The sequence below is a fragment of the Nematolebias whitei genome, chromosome 12, assembly GCF_014905685.2.
Source record: "Nematolebias whitei isolate Nwh7 chromosome 12, NemWhi1, whole genome shotgun sequence".
NCBI lineage: Eukaryota > Metazoa > Chordata > Actinopteri > Cyprinodontiformes > Rivulidae > Nematolebias > Nematolebias whitei.
In genome coordinates, this window is record NC_056509.1 from 4201775 (window position 1) to 4220985 (window position 19211).

The following is a 19211-nucleotide window of genomic DNA, read 5'->3' on the forward strand; positions in this document are numbered from 1 at the left end:
CACAAACATGAACATGAGTCTGTGAGCAGATGTGCACGCATGAACACATCAACATTGAAACAGATCAGCAGCAACATGAAACAGATCAGCAGCAACATGATATGGTTTTTCACAGTGATTATTCTAGTTAGAGATTCATGAGTCTAACAGCCTCAGGGTAGAAGCTGTTCCTCAGTCTAGTGGTTCTACACTTAATGCTCCTTAACCTCCTTCCTGAGGGGAGTGGGGCAAAAAGTGTGTGTGCTGGGTGGGTGGGGTCCTTCATGATGCAGGTGGCCCTCTTCCTGCATCTGGAGGTGTAGATGTCTGTGATGGTGGGGACTTATCTTTCAAGGTCAAGTTATTTGTTGTTATTCACATCACATGTGATATATGAGGTGGAACGAAATTATGTTCACAGGGTCCCAGTTACATCCAACAATAGCAAAAATACAAAGTGCAAAAAAAACCATTAAATAAAGATATAATATATAAACTAAGATATACACTAAATGAACGTCAAATTATACGCCAAAAGATCTAAGACATACACTAGTCACTAATAGTGCAAAGCAACTTTCCCACTTCCTGGTCCACAGTTTCTATGACCTCTACTCTTATTTCTCTTTCATTCTCTTCATTCATTAGCTCCTCAAAGTACTTCTTCCATCTTCCCTTCACACTCTCCTTGTGGGGTTTCTGTCTTTTTCAGTGTATGTCTACCCCACTCCTTAGTGTTGGTCTCCATCTTGTAGTTTTCTTCAGCTCCTACACTTCCTTGCATTTCAGCCCTGGTCACAGCTGTCTGTAATTCCAATCACCCCAGGCATTCTCTTTCTGATCTCGTTAGTGTCTGTGTTTAAGTCTGTGTGTTTGTCTTACTCCCTGTCCTGGCATTAACTGTGCTTTCTGTGTTCTCCTGAATATTGTAGGTTTTTATGCCCTGTCAGCCATTTTGTTTATGGAAGTAAATTATTTATTTAATTATACTCCTGAGTCTTCAACTGACTGCCTGCACCATTGAGTTCAACCTCAAAACCACCAATGTGTGACAGAATGCCAGGACCAAAAAGAGAACCCAGCAGGTGGATGACTTGGGCCGAGCACCAGGCCCAAGAAGCAGCTCGGACAACTTGGTGGCAATTAGCACAGAGGGAGGAGTCTGTCATCTGGTGAGTCAGGTTCCAGACTGAACCCATCCAGAAACAAAGACTCCTGGAAGTGGAAGTTCTGCCCTCTCCTCTTCTAGTGGAGGAGGAGGAGAGAAGGTCTCAGTTCTGGCGGAGCTTCCTGGCTTTTAAGCCAGATTCTTCTTCCACACCACAGCTTTGCTCACCACACCTGCTGATCCAGTGGTCTTCTGAGGATGATGCTGAGCTGGAGGATGAGCTCTAGTGCACTCCTGTTCCCAGCTCGCATGTGCTTCTGTGGGGTCTGGTCCAACCTTTTGGTGTGTCAATGAGGGTTGGTTCTGACACCTTATCTCACTTCAAGCCTCCTGTAGGCCCCAAGCCTCCTGCGGGCCCCAAGCCTTTTTTTATTCGACCTTTATTTATACAGGTTCGTCCCATTGAGACCCGGGGACTCATTTACAAGCGAGACCTGAATTTTAACAAAGAGTGATGATAAGTGAACAACAACGACAACAATAGACAATCATAAAGGATGCGTACAGTTTTTTTTTTACAAATGAAAATAAAATAATAAATAAAAGGATATTTAAAAGGAAAAGTAGTGAAAAAAACAGCTAGATTGTAAGGCAGTATAGAATACTAAAAACAGGAACATGTCTGCATTGTATCCTGATGCATGCTCAATAATGGCCAGGCCAGGACTCTGCGGTCTACACTCATCTCCAGGCCAGCGGTCACTCTTTCAGGGATGAAGATGTGCACATCCTGGATAGAGAGGAGCGATGGTTTGAGAGAGGAGTAAAGGAGGCCATCTTTGTGAAAAGAAACCGTCCATCATTAAACAGGGGTGGAGGCCTACGTGTTCAATTGTCCCCCTCTTACAATGCTGTGATTGCTAGTATCACTCAGCCCTCTGTGAATAGTAAACAGCCATCAGTGTGCTAATGATCCATTGTTAGGCTGATGGTCCTTCTTGAGCATGTGATCAGCTGGTTTTGGTTGTCAGCAGCAAAACTGGTTGATCCACTCTGAGAAGGTGCTATTTAAGAGACTGAGCTGAAAACAGCACCTCAGACTGAAGAAGTCTCTCGGACGAGAGACGAAACGTTTCTACATTTTTTGTTGTTTTGCTTTGTTTTGGGTTTTTTTGAATGTCCAGAGGACCAGATTTAACTTTTTTAGATGTCTGCATTGGTTTTTGCCATGAACTTAAATGGTAAATGGTAAATAGACTGTACTTATATAGCGCCTTTCTATCTGATCAAGATACTCAAAGTGCTTTACAACACAATCTGTGTCCTCATTTACCCATTCATAGAGCACTCTACTAGATCTCTACAAAGCTAATTGAATAAATCATTTTAATGAGACTAATCAGAGCTTTATCACATTCATACACTGATGGGACACACATAGGAGGCAATGAGGGGTTCAGTGTCTTGCCCAGGGACACTTCGGCATGTGACTGCTGGTGGATTCGAACCCCCCAACTCTTGCATTGGAGGACGACTGCTCTAACCACTCAGCCACAGCCGCACTGGTTAACAGATGTTTGAAGCCACTTAGAGAGGTCAAGTTCGAGAGCTTCTGATCTTTTTGCAAGACATTCCAGGAAACAGGAACAGAGTAGAAGGCCCTTTTGCCTAGTCCAGTTCTCAATGAGGGAACACTGCATATGGCCTGAGAGTGCATGCTGTAGCTGCACTCACACAGTGACATGTAGGAGGAAATGTATGAAGGCAACAGACCAAGAAGTGATTTAAATATGAAAATGTACCAGTGAGAGAATCTGTGTGAAGTTAATGATGACCAGTTAAGTCAGAGTCAGAGTCAGAGTTTCTTTATTGTCATTCGCACCTCATGTGGTACATGTGGTGGAGCGAAATTATGTACACGGGGTCCCAGTTACATCCGACAATAAAATGTATAAGAAAAACAGAAATAACATCTAAGATATGAACTAAGAAAAACATCAACTAAATATACACTAAGCACTCATAACATAAAACATTGAACATCAGCACAAACATGAACATGAGTCTGTGAGCAGATGTGCACGCATGAACACATCAACATTGAAACAGATCAGCAGCAACATGAAACAGATCAGCAGCAACATGATATAGTTTTTCACAGTGATTATTCTAGTTAGAGATTCATGAGTCTAACAGCCTCAGGGTAGAAGCTGTTCCTCAGTCTAGTGGTTCTACACTTAATGCTCCTTAACCTCCTTCCTGAGGGGAGTGGGGCAAAAAGTGTGTGTGCTGGGTGGGTGGGGTCCTTCATGATGCAGGTGGCCCTCTTCCTGCATCTGGAGGAGTAGATGTCTGTGATGGTGGGGAGACTGATTCCAACAGATTTCTGTGCAGCCTTAACCAGTTAACTACAGTTAAACAGTTAACTAGTTAACCAGTGAATACAGGGTGCAATGGTGGGTATGATAGTTACAGCCAGTTATGAATCTTAGCGCACCATGATAGGCAGCATCCAACATCTGTAGAGTGCTTGGCAGAGTGTTCATGTAAATAATATCACCGTAATCAATGGAGGGAAGGAAAGTCACAGTTACAAGGCATTTCCTAGTATTCATAGTTAAACAGGATCTATTTCTGAAAAAGAAACCCAATTTAACTTTCAGTTTCCTTACTAGGCTTTCCACGTGAAGCTTAAAAGAGTCGACCAAGATACCCAAATATTTATAGGAATCAACAAACTCAACAGGGACACCATTAGAGGATAAAATCAGAGGAAGAACTGATGGGACTGACTTCTTGTTTGAAAAAAAGCATTCCTTTGGTTTTGTCTGCATTTAAGACAAGTTTAAGATAGAAACAATCTGACGGGATGATGTCGAAATCGGATTGCAAAAGCTGGAAAGCCTTTGCAACTGTTTTAGCTTGACAATAAACAACGGTCTCATCAGCAGTAAGGATGAATCAGGGATGCTCTGACCTCCATTATCTATGTAGATTGTAAAGAGGGTGGGTCCTAAGACTGAGCCTTGTGGCGCACTATTGTTGACTGTTAAATAACTGGAGGAAATACCATTATGTTGAACACATTTCCTTTGATCGGAAAGATAGTTAGAGAACCAACCAACGGTATGATCTGAGAAACCAATTTCTGAGAGCTTATGACACAAGATGTCATGGTCCACAGTGTCAAAAGCTTTAGACAGGTCTAAGAAAAGTGTAGCACAATAATCCAGTGCTTCAGCAATGTCATTAAAATCCTTCAGTGAAGCAGTCATTGTGCTGTGTTGTTTCCTGAAACTAGAATGATGGAAAGGTAGGATGTTAAATGAGTCCAGATAATTTATAATTTAAGAGTTTATGAGTTTTTCTAGAACCTTGGGTAAAATGCAGAGTTTAGAGATTTGTTGATATTTGTTCAGTGAGGTGGGATCACCTCCCTTCAGCAAAGGTAGAACAAAGGCAATTTTCGAAGCATCTGGAATTTACTTTTGGCTTATGGACAGGTTAAAGATGTGGGACACTGGTACTGCAATGATATGAGCGGGCAACCTTAAGAAATAAGGTGGAAGTTCATTTTCTGTGGGCTCCAAGCCTCCTGTGGGCCCCAAGCCTCCTATGGTCCCCAAGCATCCTGTGGGCCTCAAGTCTCCTGTGGGCCCCAAGCCTCCTGTGAGCCCCAAGCCTCCTGTGGGTCCTAAGCTTCCTGTGGACTCTATGCAAGCTGCAGTCCCTGAGGGTCCGATGACATCTGCATTGCTTGAGGTCTCCACAGCAGCTGTATCGTCCGAGGTTTCCATGGTAGCTGCATTGCCCGAGGTCTCCATGGCAACTGCATTGCCCAAGGTCTCCACAACAGCTGCATCGCCCAAGGTCTCCACAACAGCTGCATTGCCCAAGGTTTCCACATCTCCTGAGGTTTCCATGCCTCCTGAGGTTTCCATGTCTCCTGAGGTTTCCACGCTTCCTGAGGATTCCTCGCCACATCATGGTTCCTCGCCTCGTCATGGTTCCTTGCTTCACTCTGGGTCCTCGCCTCACCTCAAAGTTTCCATGCCCCTGAGGTGTTCTGCGGCACCCACGGGCCCATCTACTGACCTGTTTCAGAGTTCTGGATGGCCTCCCAGCCACCCACTTGACCAGTTCCAGAGTTTTGAACGACCTCCCAGCCACCCACCTGAACTTTGGTCCAGTACTGGATGGCCTCCCGGCCACCCACCTGACTTGCTCCTGAGCTTTGGATGGCCTCCTGGCCACCCACTGGACCTGCACCAGTGTTTTGGTTGACCTCTGGTTATCCAACTGAACTTTGGCCCTGAGCTGGACGGCCTCCCGGCCGCCCGCTAGAACTCTCCCCTAAGGATGGACGGTCCCCCAACTGGCTGCCCAAGTGCCCGTTTTACTCTGGATGGTCTCTGGGCCGTTCCACCTTGACTCTGGGGTTCTTTGTTTCCCTTTTTGTGTATTTGAGTCTCTACCAGCTGTTTTTTTTCTGCCCCAGTCTTCATGTTCCCCTTGGTGCCCTCCATCCTGTTGTTCCTCCCTCCTCCCACCCAAGTTGTCTGTGATATTTCTTTGGGGATGTCAGATGCCATCCCTTGAGGGGGAGATCATGTGTGGTTTCTGTCTTTTTCTGTGTATGTCTTTCCCACTCCTTAGTGTGTGTCTCCATCTTGTGATCTTCTTCAGCTCCTGCACTTCCTTGTGTTTCAGCCCTGGTCACAGCTATCTGTAATTCCAATTATCCCAGGTGTTCTCACTCTGATCTTGTTAGTGTCTGTATTTAAACCTGTGTGTATGTCTTACTCCCTGTCCTGGCATTGTTAACTGTAAATTCAATTCAATTAATTTATATAGTGCCAAATCACAACAAAGTTGTCTCAGGGCAATTTACAAAAACATTCACATAGATAATAGCCAATTAGTGAAGTTCTCTATCTAAGGAGGCCAGCAGACAAGTTGAATCTTGGCTTTGTTGCATTCTAACATCCTGAGCAAGCACAGTGGCAACAGTGGAAAGGAAAAATTCCCTTTTAAAAGGAAGAAACCTCCAGCAGAACCAGGCTCAGGACAAGTGGCTATCTGCTTGACCAGCTGGTTTGAGAGGACAGGAAGGAGAGACAGACGAACACAGAATGGTAGGTCCAGATATAGGACCAGGTGTACCTGAAAGACCAAAAAAACAAAAACAAAAAAAAAAACACATGTTAAGGATAGAAAAAAAAATTACAAATGTTGAGCAGAGTAAGTAAAGACAGTTGCAGAGTGAAAAGTGTGGCCAGTTTGTCCTCCAGCAGTCTAAGCCTATAGCAGCATAACTAAGGGACAGCTCAGGAAACCCAAGCTGACCCTAACTATAGGATTTATCAAAAAGGAAAGTCTTAAGCCTAGTTTTAAAACTGGATAATGTTTCAGCCTCACAGACAGAGATTGGAAGTTGGTTCCACAAGCGAGGAGGTTGATAACTGAAAGATCTGCCTCCCATTCTGTTTTTGTAAATTCTAGGAACCACAAGTAAACCTGCAGCCTGAGAGCAAAGTGCTCTGTTAGGAAAATATGGAACAATAAGATCTGTAATGTAAGATGGAGCCAGGTTGTTGAGAGCTTTGTAGGTTAGAAGTAAGATTTTGAATTCTATTCTGGATTTGACAGGGAGCCAATGGAGAGAAACTAAAACTGGAGAAATATGAGCTCTCCTACTAACTCCGGTTAAGACTCTGGCAGAAGCATTTTGGATCAACTGAAGACATTTTAAAGAAGTATTTGGACACCCAGATAATAAACCATTGCAATAGTCAAATCTAGATGTGACAAATGCATGAACCAGTTTTTCTGCATCATTTTTAGATAAGATGTTTCTAATTTTAGTGATATTACGCAGGTGGAAGAAGGCAGTTTTAGTAACATTTTTAATGTGGGGGATAAAAGACATGTCCTGTAACACCAAGATTTTTAACATTACAGCTGGAGGACAGATTAATGCCATCTAAGGAGGGAGAAAGCCTGAAAAATTCATTCCTAATGTGCTCAGGTCCAAAAACCAAAACCTCAAACTTGTCTGTGTTCAAAATGGGAAAATTAAAGGTCATCCAAGTTTTTATGTCTTTAAGACATGCTTGTAGTCTAAATAGCTGATTGGATTCATTGGGTTTAATGTACAAATATAATTGTGTGTCATCGGCATAACAATGAAAATTTATCCCTTGCTATTTAATAATTTTACCTAATGGAAGCATATATAAAGTAAAGAGTATTGGCCCAAGCACTGAGCCCTGAGGAACTCCATGACTAACTTTAGTGTATGAAGATGATTAATTATTTACATTTACAAACTGGAATCTATCAGATAGATATGATTTAAACCATTTTAGAGCTGTTCCTGTAATTCCAACATCATATTCATGCCTCTGTAGTAAAATATTGTGATCAACTGTATCAAATGCAGCACTGAGGTCTAACAGGACCAGTATAGACACAAGTCCATTGTCTGAGGCCATGAGAATATCATTAGTGACTTTTACTAATGCTGTTTCTGTGCTATGATGAGCTCTAAACCCTGACTGAAACTCGAAAAAAAGTTAAATCTGGTCCTCTGGACATTCAAAAAAAACAAAACCAAGCAAAACAACAAAAAATGTAGAAACGTTTCGTCTCTCATCCGAGAGACTTCCTCAGTCTGAGGTGCTGTATTCTGCTCAGTCTCTTAAATAGCACCTTCTCAGAGTGGATCAACCAGTTTTGCTGCTGACAACCAAAACCAGCTGATCACATGTTCAAGAAGGACCATCAGCCTAACAATGGATCATTAGCACACTGATGGCTGTTTACTATTCACAAAGGGCTGAGTGATACTAGCAATCACAGCATTCTAAGAGGGGGACAATTGAACACGTAGGCCTCCACCCCTGTTTAACGATGGACGATTTCTTTTCACAAAGATGGCCTCCTTTACTCCTCTCTCAAACCATCGTTCCTTTAGGCATTTTGGGTTTTCATGAGCTGTATGCCATAATCATCAGTATTTTTTTTTTATAGGATAGAAAGAAAGAAAAGACAAAGTAAGACTCCAAAATATAAGAAATATACACAAATAGAGCACACGTCAAAACACCCGGCCACTGTCTGTACACCTGCAAAGAACATGACAAAACCCAGCAACAAAATACATATGTATAAAGAACTTAAAATATTCATGGCTTTGCAGTAAGTTTCCATAAATATATATACCCATACCTACGCCTATATACATACATACATACATACACATGAATATACACTCACATACATATCTATATATCTACATTTAAAGCCTACATAAGCATCCCTGCTTCTATTTGTGTGTGGTTGTGAGCATGCATAAGTGTATAAGGCTTCTCTAATAGAACATTTATTAGTAACTGTGAAGCAGCAGAGACCCGACCCCCAAGACCAGAGGCAGACGAAAAAGGGGGGACCAGAGCCCAAGACCCCAGGAGGGACCCCGACCGCGGAGCCCCCAGAGCCACCCACACAGGACGAACCACTCACCCACCCCCCAGAACGGACCACAGGGGAGAACCGGAAGATCCCCACCAGCAACCACATACAGTGACCCCCCGGGGCCAACAGCGACAAACTCATAGGCCTCCGTCGGCACCCGCCGCACCAATGTAGGTCCAGGTCCAGGCACCGAGGCCCGGGCACCGAGGACTCACACCACCCAGGCCAAGGCCCGACAGGGCCAGAGGACCCGAGCCCCACCAGGCAGACACCAGGCCGAGCCGACACACGCCCAAGCGCCCAAGCGCCCAGCCCCCGATACCAAGGGCCCCAAGCGCGCCGGCAGGCAAGGGCACACCCCACCAGAGGGCCGCGCGATAGGGGCGCGATGCCAAGCACCCCCAGTTGTATCAAAGAGGGGGCAGTCCGAGTCTCGGCCTAACAAATACCCATTCATACACAGACACAATCACACAATCCCAACCTCAATCCCAACCTCAATCTCACATTCACTCACTCAAAGACATACAATAACGATACATTTCATTCTTATTCCCGATCCGCACTCTATACCCCCCAGGTCCAAGACATGTACCCGCCCTCTACAGGGGGCAGCCCATGCCCAAACCCAGGAGGTAAACCCATTCATTCTTGAGCGGAGAAGAGCCAATACCCCAGACCCGGCCCAGGCCATACCCCGCCGACAGGACACCCCCCCCACCATGAAGAGGACACGCCACCGACCACCCCCTAGCCCCTAGATGTGCTGTTGATGTGTGTTGTTGTATAGTGCCATTAAAAAGGAAAGAAGAAGGAGCAAAGGCTGGCATGGTGCCAGTTTCCCCTCCACCCCAACTCTATCCAAACCCTAGTGTCTAAATGCAACCGTTGTAAGTGAGCACAGGCACAGGGGGTGAGAGTAAGGTCATCCCACCACCCATAGCCATGTGCCCACCTCAAGTCCCTATATATGAATGTCATGAGGATGTTATGAATGAATGTCTAAGGTGTACAGTAAAATTGAGTCCCAGATGGCTATGGTCAACAAAGATGTAAAATTGTTGCAGCACACCCGAGCCCAAACAACCCTAAATGTATGGAATTGAAATGAAGAGGGTGGAGGTGCATGGTGAGGGATGGGGAGAAATAACTGTGAGAGCAAATGCTCCCACAGGGAGTCAGCTCCCCCACTGACCCAACAGCCCCCCCCCCCCAGCTCCCCAAGGTCCACCCAGGGATTGAGGCCAAGACACCTCTCCATCTGGACCGACCGCCAGGCCCGCTGAGCTCCAGATCAGAGAGGGACAGAGCCCCGAGGGCCGTCAGAAGCTGTACCAGCAGCCTACACACCCGAGGGCCGCCAGGACCCCCATAACCCGCAGTCAGCCCGCCACCAGATGGAGCCAAACCCCACCAGGACGACCCGGCCAAGAGCGCCCGCCCAACCGCCGACAGTGCCAGGAAGCACCAGGAGCGAGCCCCCACCACAGGAAAGGGGCCAGCCAGCCGGCCATGCACAGTCCCGGGCCGCCCCCAAGGACATCCACCCCATCCCCACCCCAGAAGAAATACTACCCCACCCCTCATTCGGACATCTCTCAAAACACATAGCACACTAGACACCTAGGCTGGGTCAAACTACCCCCTCTTAGGGGCCACTGGTCACACCCTCAAACACCCAACCCCCCAGCCCATGAACCCACAACCCACCAGCGAGCCGAAGCCCCCCGCCCAGAACCGGGCACCAGAGCGCAAGCCGGCCCAGAGCCCGGCAACCCGCCCGCCAGAGCCCAAGATCCCCGAACCCCACAGGCCCAAGCCCGGGGGCGACAAGCCCCCAGAACCCCAAGCCCCCGTGCCCACCCCGAACCCACACCAGCACAGCCAGGCTACCAGATCGGTGACCCACAACCGCCGCCACAGACCACCTGAGGGCCTGCATGCAGCCACCAGCAGACATCCCCCAGAACCACCCAGGCCCTCCCCAGAGGGAAAGCAGTGCCCCCCTGCCCAGGTACCCCCAAGAGCCCAGCCCCCGGCAACCCCCCCGGGGCCCCAAACCCATACACCCGCCTCCACATCAACCCCAAGGCCCCACAAGGTCAGATCCCAGACTACCCACCCTCACTATGTAACGGAGCCGATCAAAGGAGCCCACAGAGATTGATCCAATGTGTCGGCAGATGCTGTTATATCATAATCATCAGTATTAAAACAATTAAAGACCTGACATATTTCAGTTGGTGTGCAATGAATCTGAAATATATGAAAGTTTCATTTTTATCATTACATTATGGAAAATAATGACCTTTATCACAATATGCTAAATTTTTGAGAAGGACCTGTAGAAGTGCTCACTGATCACGCACAAAAAAATCTGGTACAGATAGGATAATATATCATTGAGATATAACAGTTTGAATAGTCTAAGGGACACACTTGAGTCAAATTTTAAGCAACAATACCAATGTGTCTTGAAATGCTCACAGATGACGCACCAAAAATCTGTTGCGGGTAGTATATAATGATATCTCAATGATAATGTATCATTGATATATAACAGTTAGAATAATCTAGGGGGTGCACTAGAGTCATATGTTAAACCACAACATCAGTGTGTCTAAAAGTCCTCACTGATGACGCACAATAAATCTGGTGAAGATCGGATGTTGTATCACTGAGCTATAACTGTAGGAATAATGTAGGTGGACTCTGTTGAGGCTATTGGCCAATTATCATAGAAACCTGTTCAAGGGGCAGATAATGATCGATCATAGTGATTTTGGTGCACCTTGGCTGAAATCTGTGCAATTTCGAGCCAAATATATTGCCACGGCGTCACTTCTTAATTCGCCGTGCCACCACACTCACATCCTCAAGCAAAAACGGTTTGCACTTTAAATCAAATCAGACCATATTATTTGTCTTCTAACACAGGATCATCCTGATTAGGTCAATGGTGTCAAAGAGGGAGCATTCCAAGTTAAAAAAGAGACTTCCTGTTCTGAGGGGGCAGGGCTTTGATTACGTCAAAATATGACCACAGTGGATTGTCTGGCATCCAACAGGGATGAGTCATGCCAAGTTTTGTGCATTTCGGTCTTTCAATGCGAAAGTTATAGTGTTTGGAAATTTATGGCGTGAAGCGAAAATTTTTAGGCCTGGCCACGCCGCTTTAACATATGAAAACGCAAGCTTTAGATAACTTTTACTCTCCAATGTCTTAAGGGCATCTCAACCAAGTTTGAAGTCAATCCTTCAAAATTCCTAGGAGGAATTTGTTAAAATTCGCAATTAGAAACTTCTAAAAATGACACTTTGACCCAAAATGGCAGACTTCCTGTTGGTTTTTGGACCAGGGCTCCAAGAGATTTTTTCATACGCCCTGAGAAGATATAGATATTCACCGAGTTTCAGAATTATTGGTCAAAAAATGGCTTGGGACTGAGGTTTAAAAATATTCTAGGGGGCGCTATGAAGGCTATTGGCCACTTGTCATGGTTTCCTGTTCAAGGGGTGGATAATGATCAATCATACTGATTTTGGTGCACCTTGGTTCAAAACTGTAGAATTTTGAGCCAAATGTATGGCGACGGCGTTATGTCTTACTTCGTGACGCTGCAATGCCCTCTTGCTCCACCCAAGACTGTCAGTGTTGGAAAGCAAGTTATACCAACATGTCTTCGGTCACTGGACACACTATCATGCTGATCAGGTAACAGGGGTCAGATAAGGATCATTCAACGTAAAACTTTATACTTCCTGTTGTCAGGGGGCGTTGCTTAAGCAATGTTATGATTTGACCATTCAGGCTTGCAGGGGTCTGGATGTGGATCAACCACTGAAGGTTTGATGTCTCAGACAGTTTTTGTGTAGGAGCTATTAGCGTTTTGTTTTTCATGGTGAGATGTCAAACTTTGAGGTCTGGCCCCGCCCCTTCAGCATGCTCCAAAAAAAAAGTTTAGATAGCTTTGCGTCCCCCATGCCTTTTGAACAAAATGGCCAAGTTTGAAACCAATTGAGCGAAATCCCTAGGAGGAGTTCGTTCAAATGCGGAGGCTGTAAACCGCCAAAAAGGTGTGAAAATTGGGCCGGCATTCCAAAATGGCCACCTTCTTGTTTATCATACAACATTGGTGCCAAATGGTTTTCTGTACATCTTGGGGAATTGGACAAGTGTACCAAATTTCATGTTTCTACGACAAACTAAGGTTAATACGGAGGGTATTTTGAACATTTCTAAGTGGTGCGCTTGAGCCGATTCTGTTGCAATTTTTGTCACACCCTTAAAATACGTAATTTTTCACCAGTCCTGATGCGTCCGCCAAATTTGGTGATTTTTGGGATATGTTAAGGCCCCCCAAAACGCCAATTCATTTGGCGGACAAAATTGTAGCTCGGGCCTGAGCAGAGCGATTACAATAGGCCTTCGCAGCACTTTGCTGCTCGGGCCTAACTAAAGCTGCAAGCAGCATTGGAGGCCTTTGCAGCAAAGCGCCGCTCCGGCCTTACGGCGACTGCGTGAGCTCCAGCTAGTCCACCCAGACGCCATCACGAACACTGTCATGCCAATCCTGCATGCATTCACCACGGGACACATTTCCTGAATCTTTGACATGGCCTTCTGTCCATCTTGTTACTTGTCCAGCTGCAGGTCTTACAAGTATAGGTGAAATCTGACCTTCCAGACAGGAGTTATGGTGACTTCCTGTTTTGTGGCGAATGTTTGACAAGCACTTCCTTTATGCTTTTCAACATGTCATGTGGTAATCAACAGTTAGCAAACAAAGTTTCAGTCTAATATCTTACACAGTGTGAAGCTGGAAGTGTCATCCAATAATCAACAGTTTTTTCTCTGAGTAGGTTGGGCTTAAGTGATATCATGAATCAGCAATACCAATGTGTCTACAAGTGCTCAATGATGAAGCGCAAAAACTTAGGTTCAGATTGGATGATGTATCACTGAGATACAACTGTTGGAATAATGTAGGGGGTGCACTTGAGTCCAATGTTAAAGAACAATACCATTGTGTCTGTAAGTGCTTACTGATCACACACATAAAATCTGGTACATATTGGATGATATTTCCCTGAGATCTAACTGTTGGAATAATCTAGGGGGCACACTTGAGTCAAAAGTTAAACAACAATACCAGTGTGTCTAGAAGTGCTCACTAATGACGTACCCAAAATCTGCCTTAGCTTGGATGATATATCACTGAGATATAACTGATTAAATAATCTAGGGGGTGCACTTGATTCATATGTTAAACCACAATATCAATGTGTCTAGACGTGCTCACTGACTATGCATCAAAAATATGTTTCCGATCGGATGATATTACACTGAAATATAACTGTTGGAATAATCTAGGGGTGCACTGGAGTCAAAAGTTAAAAAACAATATCAATGTGTCTAGAAGTGTTCACTAATGACACCCCCAAAATCTGGTTCAGATCAGATGATATATCATTGAGATATAACTTTTGGAATAATCTAGGGGGCACACTCAAGTCAAATGTTAAATAACAACACAAATGTATGTAGAAGTGCTCACTGATCACGCACAAAAAATTTGGTACAGATCGAATAATATATCATTGAGATATAACAGTTTGAATAATGTAAGGGGTGCACTGGAGTCAAATGTTAAACAACAATACCAATGTGTCTCGAAATGCTCACAGATGATGCACCAAAAATCTGGTGCATATAAGATGATGTATCATTGAGATATAACTGTTGGCATAATGTAGGGGCGCACTAGAGTCATATGTTAAACCACAATATCATTGTGTGTAAAGGTCCTCACTGATGACGCACAATAAATCTGGTGTGGCTCAGATCTTGTATCACTGAGCTATAACTGTAGGAATGATGTAGGGGGCGCTGTGGAGGCTATTGACCAATTATCATGGAAACTTATTCAAGGGGTGGATAATGATCAATCAAAGTGATTTTGGTTCACCTCGGCTGAAATCTGTGCAATTTCGAGCCATACTTATTGAAACAGCGTCATTTCTGAATTCGCCACGCCCATATCCTCAAGCAAAAACGGTTTGCGCTTTAAATCAAGTTAGACCATATTACTTGTCTTCTAACACAGGGTCATCCTGATTAGGTCAATGGTGTCAAAGAAGGAGCATTCCAAGTTGAAAAAGAGACTTCCTGTTCTGAGGGGGCGGGGCTTTGATTACATCAAAATATGACCACTGTGGATCGTCGGGCATCCAACAGTCATGCCAAGTTTAGTGCATTTCGGTCTTTCAATGTGAAAGTTCTAGTATTTGGAAATTTATGGCATGAAGCGAAACTTTGAGGCCTGGCCACGCCCCTTTAACATATCCAAAAACACAAGCTTTAGATAACTTTTACTCTCCAATGTCTTAAGGGCAAATCTACTAAGTTTGAAGGCAATCTTTCAAAATTCCTAGGAGGAGTTTGTTAAAATTCTCAATTGGAAATGACCAAAAATGACCCTGTGATCCAAAATGGCCGACTTCCTGTTGTTTTTGGACCAGGGCTCCAAGAGACTTTCTCATAGTTTCTGAGAAGATACAGATATTCACCGAGTTTCAGAATTATCTGTCCAAAAATGGCTTGGGACTTGGGTTTAAAATTATTCTAAGTGGCTTTGGAGGCTGTTGGCCACTTATCATGGCTTCCTGTTCAAGGGGTGGATAATGATCGATCATACTGATTTTGGTGCACCTCAGTTCAAAACTGTGGAATTTAGAGCCAAATGTATGGTGACAGTGTTATGTCTTACTTCACCACACCGTGGCGTCCACATGCTCCACCCAAAACTGTCAGTGTTGGAAAGCAAGTTATACCAACATGTCTTGGGTCATTGGACACACTATCATGCTGATTAGGTAACAGGGGTCAGATAGGGATCGTTCAACATAAAACTTTATACTTCCTGTTGTCTGGGGGCATGTCTTAATTGATGTCATGATTTGACCATTCATTCTTCCAGGGGTCTGGATGTGGATCAATCACTGAAGGTTTTTTCGTCTCAGACAGTTTTAGTGTAGGAGCTATTAGCATTTTGTTTTTCATGGCGAGATGTCAAACTTTTAGGTCTGGCCCTGCCCCTTCAGCATTCTCCGAAACAAACTGTTTAGATAACTTTGCGTCTCCCATGCCTTTTGACCAAAATGGCCAAGTTTGAAACTGATTGAGCGAAATCCCCAAGAGGAATTTGTTCAAATGCGGAGGCTGTAAACCGCTAAAAAGGTGTGAAAAATTGGCCGGCATTCCAAAATGGCCGCCTTCCTGTTTATCGTACAACATTGGTGCCAGAGGGTTTTCTGTGCATCTTGGGGAATTGGACAAGCGTACCCAATTTCATGCTTCTATGACCAACTAAGGTTAAAGCGGAGGGCATTTTGAAAATTTGTAGGTTGCGCTCTTGAGCCGTTTCTGTTGCAATTTTTGCCACGCCCTTAAAATATGTAATTTTTCACCAGTCCTGATGCGTCTGCCAAATTTGGTGACTTTTGGGATATGCTAAGGCCCCTAAAAAGCAAATTCATTTGGCGGAAAAAAATTGCAGCTCGGGCCTGAACAAAGCGATTGCAATAGGCCTTCGCAGCACTTTGCTCCTCGGGCCTAACATATTAGTCTTGCTCAACCTCAAACACAAGCTCTGGCTCCTTATCCACCAGTGTGGTGATGCTCCATATTTCTAGTGCTAGTCTATGCAAACAGGAATCAACAAGGCCAGGGACCCTTCCTCACCTGCCACCCAGCATCTGTAACAAGTAACCAACCTTGATAGTCCTCACAGGTGGTGGGTCCATGTGAAGGTGGAATCCATTCATTCCTTCGGGTTTGGCCCATCCAAGCTCCATGAGCCAAGGCACAATCACCAGACATTCATTAATGAACTTCTCACCATGGCTCCAGGGAAGTGCCCCCATTTCCATTTTTGGGGGTTAGGTTTCCTGATAGTATGTAAACCAACTTTTACATTTGTACATGCAATATAAGTATCAGAAAGGTTATTTGAATTCAAGTCATGGAAAGGTGAGTATCATGTTTGGCCACCTCACAGTCTCACTCTGTTCTTTGTGGATTATGTAGTTCTGTTAGCATCTTTGGATCATGATCTCATTTGGGCATTGGAACAGTTCCTCTGAATCCAAAGCCATGTATCAACTTGAAACAGGTAACATGCTCTCTCCAGACTGGGGATACCTACTATTTGTGTCTCAGGCTGCAGAGTTCTAGTAACTGTGAATCTTGTTCACGTGTGATGATTGGAAAGAGCGGGAGATGGATCAACAAACTGGCACCTCATCCTCAGTAATGATGGTGTTGCTTTGATCTGTAATGGTGACGAGAAAGTTCAGCTAGGCAACCACTCAAGATTGACTAGGTTATTTGCTACAAAACAAAAAATACATGCAGACAGTTGACACATTTTCTCTTTTAATAATATGGCAAAAAACTGTAGTAACTTTTCTTCTCTTGGCCACAGAGCTAATAGACAAGCTCTGAGCAGCAGGTGGTAAGGGGTGGGAGATGGACTATGTCTAGCTGCTGATAGGAGCAGAATTCTGCACATTTGCAGGCCAATTAAAACTAAGCTGGGTTTTTGTCCTTCTGACCCCATAGGTGGCATATTTTGGTGACAGCATGAGGTCAGACATTTTTCCTGCTACCACCTTTGGGAAGTGGGAAACTGTGATGATAGTGGAGGAAATGGAGGGGGAGGGGGTCCCGAAGAGCGATGCAACAATGTTCCATGAGATCCAAGTCGAGCCACAAGATAAAAGGGGAAAATTTGAGGTAAGTTCACTATAACAGCTGTTTCTGTTTAGCAATCATTCTCGATGATGTGTTTATATGACATTACATATGCTACGTGTTTTTAAGACATTGCATACTCTACCTGTATATATGGCATTACATACTCTGCTTGTTAATGTGACATTACGTATTGTACATGTTAATGTGACTTTACATACTCTATGTATTGATGTGACATTACATATTCTGTGTGGTTATTACTCGATATGCTCGACAAGTTGAAAAGGAGAACTTTTAGGAGAGACTTGGTGATAGTATTGTCAGTGCCTAAGGAAACAACATAATTCTCTTGGATGACTTAAATGCACTTGTTGGGAAAGAGTGGTTGTTGCTGCCTTCAGTCAGTGGAAGGCATGGAACGAGCAAGATGAAATGAATGGGTTAATCCAAAAAAGTTCAATCTGGTCCTCTGGACATTCAAAAAAAAAAAAAAACAGCAAAAAAATATAGAAACATTTTGTCTCTCATCCAAGAGACTTCCTCAGTCTGAGGTGCTGTATTCTGCTCAGTCTCTTAAATAGCACCTTAAATAGCACTGAGAGAGGAGTAAAGGAGGCCATCTTTGTGAAAAGGAATCGTCCATCATTAAACAGGGGTGGAGGCCTCCGGGTTCAACTGTCCCCCTCTTACAATGCTGTTATCGCTGGTATCACTCAACCCCCTGTGAATAGTAAACAGCCATCAGTGTGCTAATGATCCATTGTTAGGCTGATGGTCCTTCTTGACCATGTGAGCAACTGGTTTTGGTTGTCAGCAGCAAACTGGTTGATCCACTCTGAGAAGGTGCTATTTAAGAGACTGAGCTGAATACAGCACCTCAGACTGAGGAAGTCTCTTGGATGAGAGACAAAACATATCTATATTTTTTTCTTTTTTTTTTTCTTTTTTTTTTTAATGTCCAGAGGACCAGATTGAACTTGTTTGGATTTTTATACCTGGATTATTGAGCATGCATCAGGATGAATGGGTTAATGCTATTGAGATTTTGCACACTGACCTCATTAACAAGAATGATGTTCAAATTCAAGAACTACCTTACGAATATCTTGCAACATTTGTACTCAAAGCACTGGCACTAAACTGGCCATGTGCTAGCTAACAAAATAGCCAGACAATTTATCAAAGTGACAAAGATTGACTCTGCAGCAGATTGCTTTACAGACCATAAACTTCTCATCACATAACGCTGTTTTGTGCTCAAGAAGCAAAGAAAGAAAAAAAAACAAACCTCTATCTAAACAAGGTACCACACTGAATGTTTAAAAGAAAGAGAAGTCGATACACTTCTTGGAAGATATGCTCCCAAGCTGCAAAGAAGAATCCTCGGATGATCTGAAGAAAGGACTTCAGCATGCTGCCAAACATGTCTTTAGAAAGAAAAAGTGAAGATTGGTTCTATTAACAAGCAGATGAGATACAAAGACATCTAAAGGACAATAAACTACATGTTTTATGATCCACATGATGATATGGAAGCAAGAAAGCTTTTAAGAAGGAAATCAGAAAACTTAAGAATGGATGTTTTGAACCACTTCGGCCATGAGTGCCTCAACCAAGTCAGTGGGGGAGAGGGTGACTACAGAAAATATCTGAGCACAATCAAACTGGTTGACCCACTATGAGAAGGTGCTATTTATTTACAAGACTGAGTTTGTTGCAGCTCCTCGTACTGATGAAGTCTTGGATGAAAGATGAAATGTTTCAACAAAAAGAAATCATCCAGAGGACCAGCCAACTTTGTTGGATTAAGAACAGGGGCGGACTGGGACAATAATCCAGGCCAGGAATTTTGATACCATCCCAGGCCACCACCACCTGATTAACGCAAAC

General features: G+C 44.1%; 1 protein-coding gene across 1 annotated transcript in view; it reads left to right on the top strand.

Annotated features, from left to right (window-relative positions):
• nt5dc1 (5'-nucleotidase domain containing 1) overlaps positions 1–19211 on the top strand; it is a gene marked incomplete at its 5' end in the record, with an annotated part of 416600 nt that overhangs the window by 337654 nt on the left and 59735 nt on the right. The window contains 1 exon segment of the mRNA XM_037686065.1: positions 17187–17360. Coding sequence (XP_037541993.1) covers positions 17187–17360 — 174 coding nt within the window.